A 17,631-nucleotide genomic window follows, 5' to 3' on the forward strand; every position below is an offset into this window, starting at 1 on the left:
GGATGGAGAGCTGAAATTCCTTCTTCTTTTTCCTCACCTTCTGCTGTGGATTTGTGCTTCTCGCAGAACTTGCGGAGCACAAGCTCTGCAAGGCAGTTGGGAAGCTGCACTGGAGCAAAATAAGCCTGATTGTAGATTTGTGATAGCGACCGTCTCTCTGTTATGCTGTTGGCTTTTTAGACTGAGACCAATGCTTTGCGTTAAATGTCGGGCTTTTGCCTGAAACATGGGGCAGGATTTCTGCCTGAGTGGGAAAGGAAGGACCCAGTGCTGTGGGCTAAATGGCCGGCTACCTGCCTTGCTAAATCCTCTGTCTGCACGGGTTAAATATGGCAAAGTGGAAATTCATGGAACTTGACTCCTAAGGTGCAGGAAGTGTCTTTCCCATCTGCTTGTCCTCCAGTGCTTGTGGGTTGCTTCCCGATTTTCTGGGGAAAACGCCCCTGAGCCAGTCAGTAGTTTTCTTCTCAGACTCTTGAGTTGTGCTCAGTGCAGGACTCTGACTGTGACGTGCTGTGAGTTCACGCGCTTGTGGCTTTCATGCTGGCAGAAGGTACTGGGATGTATTCGCAGGTAGAGAGCTTGTGGCTTGAAACTGAGTCGATTCCAGTGCCCAGGCTTTAGAGCAGAACCTTTCTTCACCAAAGTAAGGATTCCTAGAGACTGGATGTATTCACAAAAGCTTGCCTTCAGTAACTTTCTGTTGCTCCTAGAGCCTAGTCTTGGACACCAGCTGTGACCTCCTACGTTGTAAGGAAGAGAGGTTATTCGTGCAGGCCTGGGGTGCTTGTAATGTGACAAGAGCAGCAGTATATTTTGTGGAAGAATTTGAGAGTGAAGGTGCTTAAGTGTTGCTTAATGTTCTAATCAAAAGGGGAAAAAGGGAAGGAGCCATCAGCGCTGCATGAAACCTACTAGGCGGCCACTGACAATAAAGAATCAAATAGAAACCAAGGGAAGGGACAAATCATGAGGAAACTCATCCTGTTACTGAGCAGCTTTTCAAAGTAGGATTCTTTCTTTCTCAGGTTTTTTCCTGTTACTTACCTTGTCAGTACGTCTGTGGCATTTTTTGTTGGTGATCTCATAGGAATCAGAAAAGCAAAGGGTTCTCCTTTTGCTCTGCTGGGAGATCAAAGTCTGTCCCAAGTGCCATTGTTTTAGGCTGAGAGCTACAAGTGACATACAGGAGATTTCACACTGCGTGCTGATGCCACTTCTGTCAATCTCCAAGCTAGGTATGGCAGACATGAGTCTATTTTTGCCTTTTTTTGTCTTTATTTACAGTGAAGAATGCAAGAGCTACAGGCTGAGGTAACAACCAGTCTGCTGCAGTTTCCAGAGGTGACACTTCAGGCCCTTGGGCAAGATGGGAAAAGCCCGGATTCTGTGCTGTGCGGGAAGTTTTCTGGAGGTGAGCGTTTTCCTTTAAAGTTGGTCTCCTTACCAAGTTATTCTTGCCTGGAAGGGAGAGGACAACGCTGCTAAGCGCTGCGGCCACACTCCCAGAGTATTTAGTAGGATGCAGAGAGTAATCAGAGAGAGAGCTGCTGCAAGTGGCTGAGCAGGCTAGGCAGCTGACTTTCTAGGTGATCTGACAGTAGAGCTGGGTGCCTCTCTGGACCTCTAGGCTGCTCTTACGGCCAGGTAGACCCTATCTACCGGACTGTCAATGCAGTAATTGAGTTAAGATGGCTTTCTCTTCTCTTCTCTTCCAGGGAGAAACGCGCTAGCCTGGCTGGCACGTGGCCCTCATCTGGAGGTAGTGAACTCTGTCACCGGAGAGCGTCTTTCTGCTTACCGATTCAGTGGAGTAAACCAAGAGCTTCCCACTGTTCGTGTGGTAAGGGAGTTTTCCTGGCAGAAGAGAACTGGGCTGCTGGTTGGCTTGGAAGAAGCAGAAGGAAGCGTTCTCTGCCTGTACGACCTTGGGATATCGAGAGTGGTTAAAGCTGTTTTTATTCCTGGACGGGTACGTACTTTTTCTTTGGAGAAATGAAGGCTTTGTGATGTTAGGAGCTGCATAATCCTGTCAGAAAACTGTCTTCAAAATATCCCAAACCTCCATAGGCATGCTGCCAATGACTCAGACATGTTCCCAAGAGTGTCCCACTTGCAAGCAGGTGCTTTAGAGCAGAACACGATTTTGTCTTGACTCGGGGTAGTGAGTCTTGGAGCTTTAGCTGGCAGAGGAGAGCTGTGGGCTCTCACAAGCGTATAGCTAGTAGACCAATGAGGTCAATGCGGCCAGGACACAAGTCTTACTGGTTGGACTGTTTGCTAGTAAATGGAAGGCACTAACAGGGTTTTGTGCAGGGCTTTTTTGGTTTTTTCCTCTCTCTTTTCCTTGTTGTCATGGGAAGCAAGGGTTTGTTTTTAAATCTTACAGTCCTGTGTTTACTTTCTGGCTTTGCTTTTGAATGATTTCTATTGAGCTTTCAAAACAGCAGAAATAGTAATTTGCAGTTTTCCTATAGGTAACTGCTATAGAAGTCATAAGTAATTACGGAGGAGCCAGTGTGAGCACTCAGCACCTACATCAGAGCCTGCGATGTCTCTTTGGAGTGGCAGCAGTGGCTACAGATGCTGGTTACGTCCTTCTGGTTGACCTTTGCTTGGATGATTTATCTGGCAGTCAGAGCGAAGTAGAAGAATCAGGTAAGCTTTCAGTTTTCAAACTGGAATTGAAAACTAAGGCAACTTGTGGCTTTTACCTCAACCCTGAGCATGCCGCTTTGAAGATGCTAGCGTGCAGACATGTGTGACTCCTGATTACAGGCAGCGATTTGACATCCTACAGTCCTGAACAAGCTTCCAAAGCTTCGCAAGCCATGGATTTGGAGGAGTGAAACCTCCAGTTTGTGTCTGTAGCGTTCATACGCTGTTTTGCCTATTGCAACAGTGGCTTCAGGAGTTGCTGTCACTTCAGATGACAGCTTTGTGGCAAGGCCCAAACTCCTGGTTTCCAGAGTCTAAGATCCTCTTTTCTGTGGAGGTTACTCTTCTACCGGTTTTGAAATGTGAATGGGAGCCCCTGTCTGATGGGAGAGTTTGTGGTTCTTTGAATACATGCACGATGGCAATGGCAAAGAGAGTGCTGCCTAAATAGGTATTTGGCCTGGAGCGGTAGAATTGGATTACAGGTGGTGTCACATCAGTGTTTAAAATGCCACCTCCATGGAATCATTTATTGCCTGGTTTGTGTGTGCAGATCTAGAAGTTTTCTTTATTATTCCTGCTGAAGTCCCGGAAAGAAGAGCAATTGCGACCAGGGAACGCAGACATATCTCTTTTCAATTGCAAGCACCTTCAGGACCATCAGTATCAACCCTGTGCTACATAAGCAGAACCAATCAGCTGGTGGTGGGCTTTTCAGATGGCTACCTGTCACTATGGAACATGAAAACTCTGAAGAGGGAGTAAGTAGGCCTTTACGCTCGGCCATGCCTGGGGTAGCACTCTTTTTGCTTAAGGAAGCATGTTAATGTAAAGAGAGGTTTTCTTTTTTCATTGTTGTTGCTGTTGTTTTTGTTTTTTAAACCTGTAGGCACCACGCTCAACCAGAAGGTGGCCGGATTCCTGTCTATGCTGTTACTTTTCAAGAGCCTGAGAATGATCCTCGCAATCGTTGCTACCTCTGGGCCGTTCAGTCTACACAAGAAAGGTGAATAACAACTTACCACAAGCCACGGAATGAATTTAATTTTTTGTTCAGTATGTGTTCACCTGCAGTTGATACGTGTATGGTTGTTCTGGTTTTTGTAGCTGCTCAGGAGATTCTCTCGGGCACGAAAGGTACCTGATCTTACAATGAGCTTACAATGCAATCTCAACAGGATTTCACTGTTGGGAAGAGGGAGCTACTAATTCCTGCCTTCTGAATGAAGGCAAAGCAGCAGTGGCTAATCATTTGTGCTTGCATTCTTGAATGATTTCCGTTGTTTCTTGACGACTGCTTCTGACATGTTTGGTATTTGCAGCGTGACACGAAAATACCATTGAGCCCAGCTGAGCTGCAGGTCAGATGTGCCGGGCTGCTGCCCCTGAAGGAGGGAGGTGCCGGCATTGCCCATTCCCTTCTGCCAACTGGAGCAGCCTCTGGAGCCTTTGTGAGCCAGTTCAGCTCACCTGGCAGACAACAGCCACTGTTCAGCAGACAAGTCAATGGTTTCCTGCTGGGCTAAGGAATCAGATCAGAATGTTGCAGGGTGCAGTGGCTTGGCACTTTGGGAGGAAGGGAAGGGAAGGGATGAGATCTCTCTCTCCTTCAGCATCTGGAAACTCCCTAATCAGCTCAGCAGTTTCTATTAGGTTTGACTTGAAAACCTTGTTGACTGAGAACTCTTCCCTTTGAAGAACTACTTCCAACAACTTATAGTTTGTACAGCAACACCAGACTAAAGCTTTCCAATTGTAGGGTTAGCACTTGCCCCCGAAGCTGTCAGCGTTTCCTCCTTTATGTTTTAATGGCTGAATGTGACCAGCCTGTCGTGTTTTGGGAGGTCGTGGTGCTGGTCTTCTCAGCAAAAGTGTGCCATTAAGATGTCTTCAGTCTAGATCTAATGAAATGAGGACTATAAAGCAGCTTTGTAACCATATTCCATCACTGATACTTTTTTCAGCGGAGGGGACGTTGTGAGTTTACATCTGTTGCAGCTGGCTTTTGGTGGCAGAAAACGCTTGGCATCCGGACAAGTCATGTATGAGGTAAATGATGCATGTATGAGAGAGGATGAAAGGAGTCGTTTTCTCTATGGGACTATCACCTAAGTTGGCCTGTGCAGTATTTACCCTTAAAACTCAGAGCTGACTGAAAAAAAATAGTAAGTCTTTTGCTGGTGCTTCTTGGGCGTGGCGTTTGTCCACGGTTTTTGAAAGCAAGCCATGGAATTTGATCCTGCAGTGTCATGTGTGGACTGGCTCCTCTTTGCATTGGAATAAAAGTTGGAAATTCAGCAGTTAAAATTAATCTCTGACAGGCTCCTGATACTATTGGTTTTAGTGTTTGTTTATTCTATAATAGAAGTGAGAGTCTCCGCTTAGGCTTCATGTTAGTTTCTCAAAGAGATGGGTTTGATTTTTCTTAGCTGCTGCTCTTGTCTGCTATTTCCAAAGTTACTTGATGAAAGAGAAGGGAGCATGCGTGCTTCACAGACAACTTCAGCATTTTTCTTTGTAGCCAGACATACGTTCTTTCAGATTTAGGAATAATGTCGGATTGGATCTCAAATGCCCTTTCTGCTTGTCGCTTCTTTTTTCCCCAGGGTTTGAAATCCTGCGGCGAATGCTACAGTTTGGATCTCACAGGTGGAATCGTTCCCTTGAGAGGGCAGACCAGGAATACTAAACTACTCAGCTGTCAGACCATTGAAAAATTTAGCCACCCTGATGGCAGTGAGGAAAGCCTTAATGAAGGTTTGTTCATTAGACTAGCTTGCTGGGCTTACTGAAAAGGAGACACTGGATGCCTAGGTTATCTGAGATTCCTCAAGGGAACAAGTGGCTTCCATTTTCATCTCTCTAAAGGCAGTTTAGTTTCAGGAGCTAACAAAAGAGAAATGGCACAGAAGCTCACAACGAGACATCCCTGGAGGTATTTGAGAGGCATGGAGATGTGGTGCTTAGGGACATGGTCCCTAAAAAGAAGTTAATGGTGGACTTGATGATCTTAAAGGTCTTTCCAACCAAAACAAGTCTATGATTCTATTCCAACTGGAGGGAAAATCCATACTGTATATAGTTTCTCACTGGAATCAACGTCCATGTTTTTCTGAAGTGTAGCAAACACAAGGCAGATGACGTTTGCTGCTGAGTCCTGCAACTAATAGTGAAGTGTATGAGGTTCCCTAAATGGTAATAATGAAATCAACAGAAATAGCACCTTGTTCCTTACTCAATTATGGAAAATGAAATGCCACCTACTTTGCTTACGTCCAGCAAATGCATTCTCCCCAGAGAAGAGAGACGACTCCACTTAGTGAGAGAACTGGAGTAGAATGTTACTGAGCGACACAATTGTATACTAGACATGTTTGCATGCTTTCTGAAAGCATCCTAGGATGCTTTGGGTTTTGCTAAACTCTTCCTCATCCCAATCAGTACGTGTTGTGCTTGGTGACAGAACTAAGGTAAAACGGAAAGCGGTGTTTTAAAAATAGCAGACAAATCGTATTTTCCACCAATGAGAATCAACGTCTTGTCTTTTACAGTCATCTCTCCTGAGACCAGTGTCTCAGTCTTCAGCTGGCAAGTGAATACCTATGGTCAGCGAACACCATCGACTTTTTTGTGTGTATTTGACATTAATCGCTGGTATCAGACTGAAATGCCGGATTCACTAAGGTAGGTTTTTCTTTCGTTGTTCTCCATATATCGCTTTGGAAGAATTCACTGAGCTGTCAGCGTTGAGCTTATGCACTGCTTTTCTTTAAGGGCGGAAGAATTCCTTCACGATTGCCCCTACTTTGCACTGTGGTCGCTGGATGCTGTAACGAGGGTGACTTCTCCAAAGCTCATTTTGGATGTTCTGGTAAAGGAGTGGAGTCTCAGTCGGGGAGTTCCTCCATCTCATCCACCACCTGAGCAGTTTTTTCATCCAGGCATCTACAACTTTGGTAGGTATTTCACTGCTTTGAATAGTGCTAAGCTGCCATGGAGGTCAGAGGCCATGGACTGGTTCTCCGATTCATTGTTTGTCACTCCAATACCCAAGGAAAAAGCTCCAGGCCCCTCCCAAGGCCAACTCTGAAACATGTCTTTGAGCTTGCTGTCTGGGTTTTAGTGTTTGTTGCTTTGGTAATGCCGACACTGAAGTGGTGATGGTTATAAAATGAAAGGGCCTTGAACTGAAGCTCACAGCACAGCACCTGGATAGCACTCGAGAGAAATTGTTTTGTATCCCAAACTGCGTCAGTGCTCTGCTGAAGACAACGGGTGCTCAGTTACATCTGTCCAGATACTGCTACGTGCGAGTGTAAAGTGCTCAGAGAGTAACCGTGAGAGTACAGGGGGCTGTCACATGCTCATTGTTTCTGCAGATGGTACGTGCTTGCTGAACTCCGGAGTGGTTCACATGACTTGCACCGGCTTCCAGAAGGAGGTGATCTTTGCTGTACCTCTGTTGCGAGTGTCGGGAGATGTAGCTTTTCCGTGTTCTCTCTTGCCCCACTTTCAGCCTCAGAGACCCTTTATGCTCACCCTGCCCATTCGCAGGCATCATTCCAGTTGCGTCCTGCCAGTTTTAGGTGCGCGGTAATGTTTTAGGGCGACTCTTGGGACTGTAACACTCCTGTTGTCACCCGTTGAAGCACGATCGGGGATTGAATGCCTAGAAAGAAATGCAGCATTGCTTTAGGGGAGGGAAAGCCATTACTTCTTTGTTCCTCACCCGTGGAACTGCTGGCATGGCCTGAAGCGAGGGTTTTGATCCCTGATTAACTTGAAGGAGGGGGGCAGAAGGGAGAACAGGAGAAAGTACTGGGCTGTTGGAGAAAAGCAATGCTGTCTTAACCTGTATTTTGTGACTGATGTTTCAGACGTTGCAGTTGCTAAAGAAATCCGGTCCTTCAATAATCAAAGCCATTCCTGAGACCTACAACAGGTGTCTTGTATCTGGCTTGCTGTCTCCGAGACTGTCTGATGTCTCGCCATCCAGTTTGAGTCAGGTGCGTGCGCATCAGGGGATCACAGGGGAGATCCATCCCTCTTGTTTGCCAAGGCTGCAGAGGCTCCGAGAGGTGATGATATGGTCTTCCTCATATTTGCCCTGAAGCATGAGTGTTGCCTTCAGTTAGCAGAAGTAACAGTCGCCTGAGGTCCCAAGTGCCGCATTTGACTGGCAGCAGCCACAGTGGATCTGGGGCTAGGGAACCATCGGCTTATTCCGTGCCACAGAGAGGCCCAAGGCATCGTGCAGTTAGTGCTGGTCGGGTGCAAGAGGAGGCATTGTTCCCTCAGAGGAACCTCCATCCCCGCCGGTTTCCCAAAGCATTAGGTTTGGCATTTAGTACCTGACAAGGGGGGGAGTCTGCCTCAGAGGCAAACTACTGCATCCTCTGAAAGCAGAGCTATACCTCTGGACTAATTGACTTGCGATCTCTGAATGAGTCGGCAGTTAGAGATAAACACTTAGAGTTGAGGGTTCAGATATCAAAATATGTCAGAGTCTCATTTTATTTTGTCTGTTGTGATTAGGAGGAGCAATTTGAAGCGATACTGTCAGCTGCTGTCCGAACAGGCTCTTTAGATTTTCTGACGGGATGCATTAAACATTGGGCATCTGAAGGTAATCCTTGACTTCTGAGGCTGGTTTTATGGTAGACTTTTTAGCTTTGAGTTTGAAGGTGCTGATTCATTTCTTCTTTTGTTTTCTTACAGAGCGGCCAAGTTCTGCTGCCAATTGGCGGTTTGTTCTTGCGTGGACGTGGAACAAAGTGATCTGTACAAAAAATGAGTTGGACCAAATGTGTGAGTACTAATGTGGTCATTCTGCACCTGTAAAATCATTCCTACTGATTGAACTTGCTCAGAAGTCTGCTGGCACCTGTTATTGCACACGGTTCCCGAAGGGAACCTTGAAACTCTGCAATTGCTTTGTACGCTAATGATGGACTATTTCTTCTTGAAAAGGTGCTCCGCTCTTCGATGGTTCTTGCAACTTCATTGACCCACAGACGTTACGGTCTCTTCAGCACTGCCAGTTGCTTTTGACCAACCTTAGCAGAGTCTTAAACTGTTTTCTAACAGAGGCACGAGAGCTTACCGAACAAGGTTTGTAACAGCATCATTCAATCTCTCATACATTCTGTTAAGATTTGGAGTGATGCTTGGGTTGTAATTGTGGAAACAGGAGCTTTGGTTGGTTTTGATGATGAGAAGGCAGTCAGACGCAGCTGGGAGAAGGGGCTTAAATCTGAGAAGTTGTGACTGTCATGTAATATGCACAGAGTTCCGGGACATAGTTTGTTGAGTGGCTGGGGAGGTTACGTTCAGCAAGAAGCTACGCAGGCAGCAGCTGGGTTGAGACGACAGCAAGTGAATGTGGTAGCATTTGCTATAGTAAAAATGTCTGCTATGTGAAAAGCTCTAGTTGCATTTTAACCTCTAGTGAACCTGTTTCTTTGCAGGGGTTGCTTTTTGTTTTGGTGGTGACTGTGTGGGATTCTCTTCAGAGAAGAGAGTCATACCGAGTGAGAATACAAGGAGAAAGATTTCTGCCCTGTTATTTAAATACTTCCTATTGAGTAGGATGAAGGGAATTGTGTAGAAGTGAAGATTTGCAGAAAGAGAAATCATCTTATGCCTTGTTTCAGGTTTTGCCAACTTGAGAAAGAAGCAGTTGGTAACCAGCCTTGTTTCTTTGTATGCGCAAGTGGTTGCCTGGTTCTGTCGATCCAGTCTCCTTCCAGAGGGTTTAGGTAAGCATGAACTGTAATTCATTTGCAACAGGGAGACCATCCGCTCAGCCATGTCTATGGAGACATTCTCAGCTGTGCTTTAGTAGTCGTTTCATCAGTAACAAGTCGTGTTGGTTCCGTGGTCACAGCGTATGCTGGAGTTCTGTTTCTGAAACGGAGCTGTTCCTGTTTTAGCAAGTACGGGGTGTAGAATAATGCAGCCAGTTTCTTTCCTGGGTGCCCTTCTAGAAATACCAACAGTGTTCCTCTGATCTCCAGGAGCTGCTCTTGGCCACAGGTTGAAATCCTTGGGATTTGAAACCAGTAACTAGTAAGGAACAAATACTGGAATGCTCTTTTTTTACAGGAGAAGCATTGCCTGCATGTTTTGAAAATATTGCTTGAGGAAAAAATAAACCTTGGAAATGCTTCCTTTAACTGAGGGATTATGAATTCTATTATCAGCTCAGCTGACATGTTCAAAACCCGCTCCCTTTGAGAACGGGGGTTTTGGGTTTTTTTGATAGTGAACTTCAGGTTACATGACAAGTTCTGAAGGCTACCTCAGCTGTAAACCAAAAACGGCACTTGAGACAGGAAGGACTTGAGTCTAGTGTCAAAGGCAGAAAGAGCCCTGGCTTCGTTCAGAGTCGGAGGCTTCTCGGTGCTGAGCTCATTTCCTGCTATTTTAGTCAAAGTTTTGCTTTAAAAATGTGCTGTTCCCTCTTTAACTTGCTTGGACTTTCTTGCCTGCAGATGACGATGTGCCTTTGGCTCGACCTTTCTACAATTATCCTCTGCTGCAGAGCTACTACACCAGCCATCGACAGCAACTTGAGCGTCTGTCAAGGTAGGCCTTACAGGGAAACTCTGGAAGGCTTCCGCTGCACATCCAGGAGCGGAAGGGAATGGCTGTTGTGTCGACAGTTGTCTCTGCTGTGCTGAATTCATTTGCTGTCAATCCTCCTGGCTTCAGGGATGTGTGTGTTCCTTTGAACACAGAGGTTGCTTTCCTCTGTTAGAATGTTTGTACCTAAGGCCGCTTTGCAGCGTCTCTTGGTGACATCATTGTTTTAAAAAAAGCCCTCTCTCTCCTTGACTAGTGATCTCTGGGAACCATGGTATTGGCCTGAATCCCCTACTCACAAGTACGTCGGTGTTATTTACGCACATGAAGCGGTTGGCAGAGCCAGCACTCGCTGGCTGTTGGATAGAAGTCGGTTCCCAGTGGGAGCTTTCGTCCCTGGCCTGGCTGACTAGCATCCGGGTGATAGGCCTTGGCTGAGGGGGTCTGAGGTTCTTCTTTGGAAATTGTACTGAAAAGGAAATAAGGGCCTAACACAGATTGGGCTATGACGCTGCTGCAATGACAAACAGGCTCAGGCTGTTTCCACTTTCAAGCCCTTGATCTTGAACCATTTCCTCTGTGCAACCTGAGCCATGTACTCTGTGCAACTCCTTGCTGCCTCTTGTTCCAGAGGAAAATGGGATTCTGACTGCTTGATGATTGATGGAATGGTTTCCCAGTTAGGAGACCAGGCTGAGAAGTTGTGGCAGAGAGATGAAGGAGGAACTGGGAAATATCCCCCTGCTAGTTTACACGTGAGCGTCATTTCTCTGAAAACACACCCCTCCCCTCCATACACCAAGGATTAATGAAAGACAGTTTATAAGAAAACTCTTCATTACTTTTTCATGCCAGGCACTGCTGGATCTCTATTTGCTAGAAAGCATTGAAGAAAGCGACAAGCATGCAATTGTATCCTTTCCAGTTACCGGTATGACACCTTCAGTATGTGCACGTAAATGTTCTGTGATGCTGAGATGTTTGGATTGTCCATCTGGCAGCTCCACTGAGCAGAGGGAGGCTGAGTGAGTAACGGGAGTGCTTCAGGGTCTGAAGGTAACCTTTCTGAATGGCTGGCAGAAGCCAATGAGCATTCCTTTCTGGTAACTTATTCGGAAGGTGGTTTTGAGCTCAGGACCTGTCTGTCTGCTGTTTCTAAGAGCTTCAAAAGGCAAGACTGATACCTCAGCAGATTTGTCTTCCTCTCATTCTTGTGTTTGCCTTTCATAGTGCTTTTTCTAACTGTAATGTGACCCATCTTTGGTCCTACAAATTTATGATCCTTAATTAGATGCTCGATGCCAGACAATTTACCTGCTGCTAGACATCATGCATTCCTTTCCGAACCAAACAGATGCTTCAATCAACTCCTTCCAAACAGCCTTTGCCATCCCTTGGGATCTGGTTAAGCTGATCCAAGGGTTTTGGCTTCTAGACCACAAGGATTATGAAGTAAGTAGATAATGGATTTCTTCAATATACATTGCAGTACAAGGCTGTAATCTCGAAAATGCTGCTAAAAGCTGCTGCTTAGCTAATAAGGGGTGAGAAAACTTTGGGACCCTTTTTGTAATAGTGCTAAAATATACTCAGCACTAAAGGATGGGTTGAAATTTTAACTGTGTTGCCAGGCAGCTGATTGAAAGAAAGACAAAGTCCTCTTTTGTACTGCTTGCTATCTGAGTTTTCAAAGCCACCCCTTTAGGTTGAGCTGAGCAGAGCAGTTGGATGCTGCCTCAGAGCAGCCTGTCCTGATGTTAGTGTAAGGCGTGTGTCTGGGAGAACAGGTACCTATTTTGTAAGGTATTTCCATAAAGGGCTGTTTGTAGCCAGAGGTTTGGTTAACCCCCAAGAGTGGGAATGACACCGTTGAAAACACACCCTCAGTTCTGTCTGGCACACTGAACTTCTTCTCTGCAAGCACTTAAGAACTGAGGTGAACCTGTCCTGTATGAAGCATTTCCTTGGTAGCTCACAGAAGTTTGTTTAACCCACATGCACCCTCAGTTAAGAAATTGGGAGCTTTTTGCTTTGTGTGCGCAGTTAATAACCATGACCTCTATCTTCTACAGAACTCACTGGCCCTGCTCTTTCACCCAGCTACAATGAGACCTGTGTCATGGCAACACTGGAGAGTTCTTCAGTGCCTCATGTGCCAAGGAGAGCACAGGCAAGCCCTCCGATACATGCAGATGATGAAGCCACCCATGTCAAGCAGCGGGGAAGTGAAGCTTTCCCTCAGTGTGTTGCTGTCCAATAGGTAACGAAATAGATCCCACTATTTTGGCATAATATCTTGGGGCAGCTTTTGGGGCATAATGTTAATAATCTTTGTTATCCTTGTAATAGTCTCAAAAGAAAATAATACAAGAAATTAATTGCAGGTGCCTGGTGGAGGCTTGGGGCCTGTTGCATCAACACAGCACCAAGTTAAACATGGAGGAGCTGCTAAAACACACGTACGAAATCTGTCGGGAGCTGGGACTAATGGAAGATTTATTGAAACTACATTTTACAGTCACTCAACAAGTAAGTGTGGACAACAAATCTTTAAAAAGAGAAGAGGTGGAATCCTAGTACAGTTCTGACAGGTGTTATTTCTCACAGGAGCATTTGGAGAAGTTTTTACTGACCGATGCTGATGTTCAGAGTCATGAATTGCTTTTAGCCCACCAACGGCAGCGTGCCAATTCTAACCCTGCAGAACAGCTGAATCAGTCACTGCAGGTTAATCTTGTGGTAAGCATAAAGGTTCTGGCCAGTGGGCAAGTTTCTCTTAGGGGTTACCAGCTGTTCTTCATAGTACTCCCTAAAAGTCCTGCCTGGGCTTTTTTAACTTTCCTGGAAATATTCAATTCCTCAAAATAGCCAGATAAGGTTTGAGAGCTTCTGTTCTGGGCCTGTGATGCACTGCTTGTTGTCCAGAGCCAAAGTTTTCCAGTGAGTCAGACTCAGCAGGTGGTTTTGCAGGTTGTAGGTCCCATATCACATTTGAAACCTTTCAGCCAGCCGGAAGGTGTCTGCAGGTAACTTTTCCCTTAGTCGTTGCAATATTCACTTCACTTTGACCAAGAGAATTAGCGATTGCGCTGTGGATTCGGTAATCTCAGACATGGGTGTTTCAGGAGGAGAAGGGCAGAGCCTGCTCTTTTGTGAGCAGATTGAAAATGGCAGGTGCTGACGAGGGTGTGAGAATTGTTTTCCCTCCGAGTGGCAGGTTCTGTAGCTGCACTAGTCTTGCTGCTCGTTGGCTACAAGAACCAGGTGGAATTGGTGGGTGCTGGTGGGTAGAACTTGCTGCTCTTTGGTCACTACGTAGAAATAGCACAGCTCGTTGTGTGCACTGGACTTCTTGTAATGAGGTGGCTTTTGGCTGTACACCTTTCCTTCACCAGAATGATCGTGATCCTCGCCTGAGAGAGCGAGCAGTCACCAGAAATTCTGTATTAGACCAATGTGGCAAGATCCTTCCCAGAGTGCAGAGGAAGCTGGCTAGAGAGAGCGGCAAACCTTACCATGTGCCTTCATCTGTCATCACAGAAGGTAATTTTAGGAGGGTGAAGGAAGTGTGCAACTAACCATCACTCACTTGGATGAGACAGGGCTGATACCCCTTCTCTCTTTTTCACAGTCTCCAGACCAACATGGTTATCAACAGCAGCAAAAGAAGGAAATGCAACAAATGTGCATACAAGGGCAACATTCACCAGGAACATTCTGTCCAAAATTGGAGAAGTCTGTATCGGAAATAAGCAGAAAGCCCACGTCACACAACGTGATAGGTAAGAAGCCTCCTAGTAATGTTGTGTCTTGAGCTAGATGCTTGGAAAGAGAGGGAGGGGAAAAGTCCTTATAAGTAATGTTGGAAGAGAGAGGTTTTCTTCTACGGCAATTCTATTTCTGCAAACACGTATTTTTACGTGCATTCAGAGTTTTAGATAGCTCAAACCAAATGGACTAGATATTTTTTCAGGGTTCCTTAAAAACCCCTAACATGCTCTGATTCTGTGGATCTAAAGCTATGATTACCATCTACCCATTGGTGTAGGGGTTTGGATGGATGTGACTATGCCATCAAGTTGTGATCTTTTACCTCTTCCTGCCCAGTTTTGGCTTCATTTTTCCCAGGCTTAGTTAGAAATAGTCAGAATTCTACAGAATAGAAAAAAGGCTGGGAGATTTCCAAAGCTATGGTGAAATAAATGGGAATTCCTGTATGTTTGGGCTTCAGAGGACTGAAAGTCATTTACACCTTCCTTGTAATTCCAGCCCTGGAGCTACCAAACCACCAGTCAGAGCACATCGTCTTCCCGATGCAGAGTTGCCCAATGCAGTCGTTGGGACACCAGTTGCACAACGTGGTGGTCGCTGGCACTCAGCATGCAGAGCCTCTACTTCCTTCGTGGCACCCAGTCCACTGCAACCCAACATGCACCGTTCCACCTCGGCAGTGGATTCTACCCAAGCATCAGAGCTGAATTTACTGAAGACTCCACTCGTGGTTAAGGTCTGTACTGCCAAAACCCAGGAACAACTGGCCACCCCAAAGGCCTGTGAACTTGGTTTAAGGCGAAACCCCCCCAGTAGGTAACACACAAACTGCTGGGTTCCAAAGGTGGAGCATTTGCAGTCTGCGTGTCAGTACTGTATAGGCAGTACATTTGGAGACAGTACGGTGGGGACGGGTCTGGAAGAGGGGAAGTTAAGTTGTAGTTAAATCCCAGCACGCCCGTTGTCACAGAGCTCCGTGAAATAAGCTTGTTTTTACTGGATAGAACAAAGGAAGTCCAATTTGGAACTCTCAATATGCTTAGATATTGAAAGATGCAATTTGTCGCTTAAATGATCCTGCTTTTAAACCCTTTCCATACTGTGAAATCACCTTCAGCTGAGGAAGGAAGACCTGAACGCTCCTCGCTGAAGCTGGGTGGGGACTTCTACAGCAGGGTCACTTATTTTCGTCTGGTGCACAGATGGATCCATTGATTAGTAAAGGAATCGGCTCTGGCTGTTGCTGTGCTGGGTGGTGCTTCGCATGGCAGCGTGCTCAGTCACTGTGTCTGGGGTGCCATGTGAAGCTGTGTGCCTTTTAGAAGAGCAGCATAGATATGGCAAATCTCATCGGGAGGGGAGATAGTGTTGCAGACAAGAAGATGCCCTATCTGTGTTCCATCAGGTAATCAGTTGGAAACATTTTATGTTGGCATTAAGAAAGAGGCAAGGAGAAACGTGAAAAGCCTGGGGTTTGTCCTTCAGGATTTTCTACCTTTGGGAGAAGAGCAGCGTAGAGGCAAAGCTTTGTCCTTGCTGCTGGCACAGACTCTGTAACTTAAACTAACTTAACATGGTTTTAATGAGTCAACTGTTGTTTAAATGGAGTGGTTTTATCTCTGTTCATAGCGAGCTAAAGCCTTGGCCACATCAGCTCCTGGCTTTTCTGGGATCACCCCTCAGTCTATTCTGAGACCCAGCCTCCGCACCACACCCCTAGCGACTCCCTCTGCATCTCCAGGACGATCCATTTGTCCTGTACGGCCAAAGAAACCGAGAATATCTTTCAGGGAAGAGAACTCGAATGCCAGATGGACTGCTGAGGTAAGCAGGGCTGCACTTAAGGATTGTTACCGTTAAAGGCCTTACTGACTCTGATCTGATTGGGATGTTTTTTTCCCAGTTTGCCAAAAGTCCTTACATTGCGAATAGGGATTGTCCTTCAGAACGGCAGACTTGAATTTGGTCAAAAAAGCCACGGCAGAGCTTCTGTAACGCCTCGTGCCTACAGCAACATACTCACAAGAAATGCCCATGACCTTGGAGGTCTTTACTTGGAGTTGTTAGGAGCTGTGATTCCAAATGAACGTACCGAAACTGGGAGCAGAACAGGGCCATGTGCTAATCTACACATGTGATCTTTCTGTATATGTACTAAGGAATTGTCATCATCTGCTTTTATTATAACGATGACTGCCTCTTATAGAGAGCGTGCCAGCATCAGCAAAAAGAGGTTTTGAGTTATGATTCTGGGTATGCAAAGCCTCCCTCTACTTGAAGACACAGTAGTGAACCCGATGTGTAGCTTGATACAAATAGTAAAGGCAAGTACATGCAAGACCCACTTCATCTTGCAGAACAACCAGAAACGGAGCACGCGGGTTGCATACACCGAATGCTCTGTTCTCTGACCCTTACATGCATACATTTTGCTCTGTAGTAGGGAATGTGTTGCACAGCTCTAACTACCTTCAGGGGTGATCTGAAAGAGAAAAGCAGCGTTTCAGTGTCCTCTGTTTCATCCAGCTCCGTCGGAAGTTAATCAGCCTGCTAACTAGTAATGCATTAACAGTCGCTTTTTAACTTTAGGTTCTTGAAGATGGTGCAGATGAGGCGCAAGCCACAGCAGAACCACCTGAAACATCACCGTATAGGAAACTACGTGTTAGTCCTAGGAGACGAAGGAAGCGTAATGTAGGAAAAGTAAAAAGCAGCTGCTTTATTTGTTCTGATGGACAAACACTACCTGTCAGGACGCAATTTGTAGCAGTGACTCCAAGAAGAAGATTGAGAAGAGCAAAGGAAGCTGCATCTTAACTCTTGAGAGAGGCTAGTAAGGAAATGCCTGTTGCTGAAGGTAGCAATATTTTTTCCGCTCCTTCCAGAAAGACTGGATGAGGAAAAAGTGCTAGGAAGGGGACACAAAATCTCTTGCCACAAACAGAATCTCTCTCTACTCGGGAAGACACACAGTCAGGTGAGAAAGTGGAACTCCTTGATACTCCAAGGAGAAGAGCAAGAAGAATTCCACATGCTAAACCATGCAAAACGGATACTGGTGAACAAACACCTGCACAGACAAATGAAGAACCAACCACATCCAGGGCTCCAGTAAGGACAGGACGCTGGGGCAGAAAGCGACTATCAATATAGCTTTAATACTTGTCTATGAAGAACTAAAGTAAATAAATGTTATCTCTGTTAAGTGCTTGAAGTGTTAACTGATTTACTTTGATTCTGTTTTGTTGCCACCTTGTTTGTGTTGCCCGGTGTGCAAATATGGCCGCAGATAACTAATAGAATCCTCCATCAGAACTTCCTCCATGCAAGACTAATCTCAGGGTCATCACCAAAACACATTTATTTGCTGTGATGTAATCGGTTCCCTTGTAATGAATCAAAAACATCCGAGTTGTTCATTTCTGGTGTGGGGAAAAACCACAGGCAGAAGGCAAGCCACAGCTGCTTGTGAGTAGTTGCAATCTATTAGCCTACCCCATTGTCTCCCTCACCAAACTTCCACGTTTCCATTCCAGGAATGCTCTTAATTCCAAAGTAGTCAAGATAGGAAGTCTCTTTTACAGACTTGCAGGTAACTGTGCTGCTGTTCCTTCTGGA

General features: G+C 45.8%; 1 protein-coding gene across 1 annotated transcript; it reads left to right on the forward strand.

Moving 5' to 3' along the window:
- Positions 1-1,293: 1,293 nt before the first annotated feature.
- On the forward strand, positions 1,294-16,830 carry LOC311189402 (protein ELYS-like; the record flags this gene model as incomplete). Its single annotated transcript, XM_084261069.1, has 27 exons — positions 1,294-1,414; positions 1,719-1,972; positions 2,478-2,658; positions 3,212-3,419; positions 3,548-3,664; positions 4,623-4,707; positions 5,265-5,415; positions 6,210-6,342; positions 6,433-6,614; positions 7,038-7,099; positions 7,536-7,664; positions 8,194-8,284; positions 8,377-8,466; positions 8,629-8,769; positions 9,312-9,416; positions 10,152-10,245; positions 10,874-10,997; positions 11,098-11,154; positions 11,548-11,694; positions 12,315-12,502; positions 12,627-12,771; positions 12,850-12,981; positions 13,638-13,785; positions 13,874-14,024; positions 14,512-14,749; positions 15,643-15,837; positions 16,603-16,830. The coding sequence occupies 27 exons, from the start codon at positions 1,294-1,296 to the stop codon at positions 16,828-16,830; spliced, it is 3,897 nt and encodes a 1,298-aa protein (XP_084117195.1).
- Positions 16,831-17,631: the final 801 nt, after the last annotated feature.

This window comes from Gallinula chloropus, assembly GCF_964237585.1.
Source record: "Gallinula chloropus genome assembly, chromosome: 3".
NCBI lineage: Eukaryota > Metazoa > Chordata > Aves > Gruiformes > Rallidae > Gallinula > Gallinula chloropus.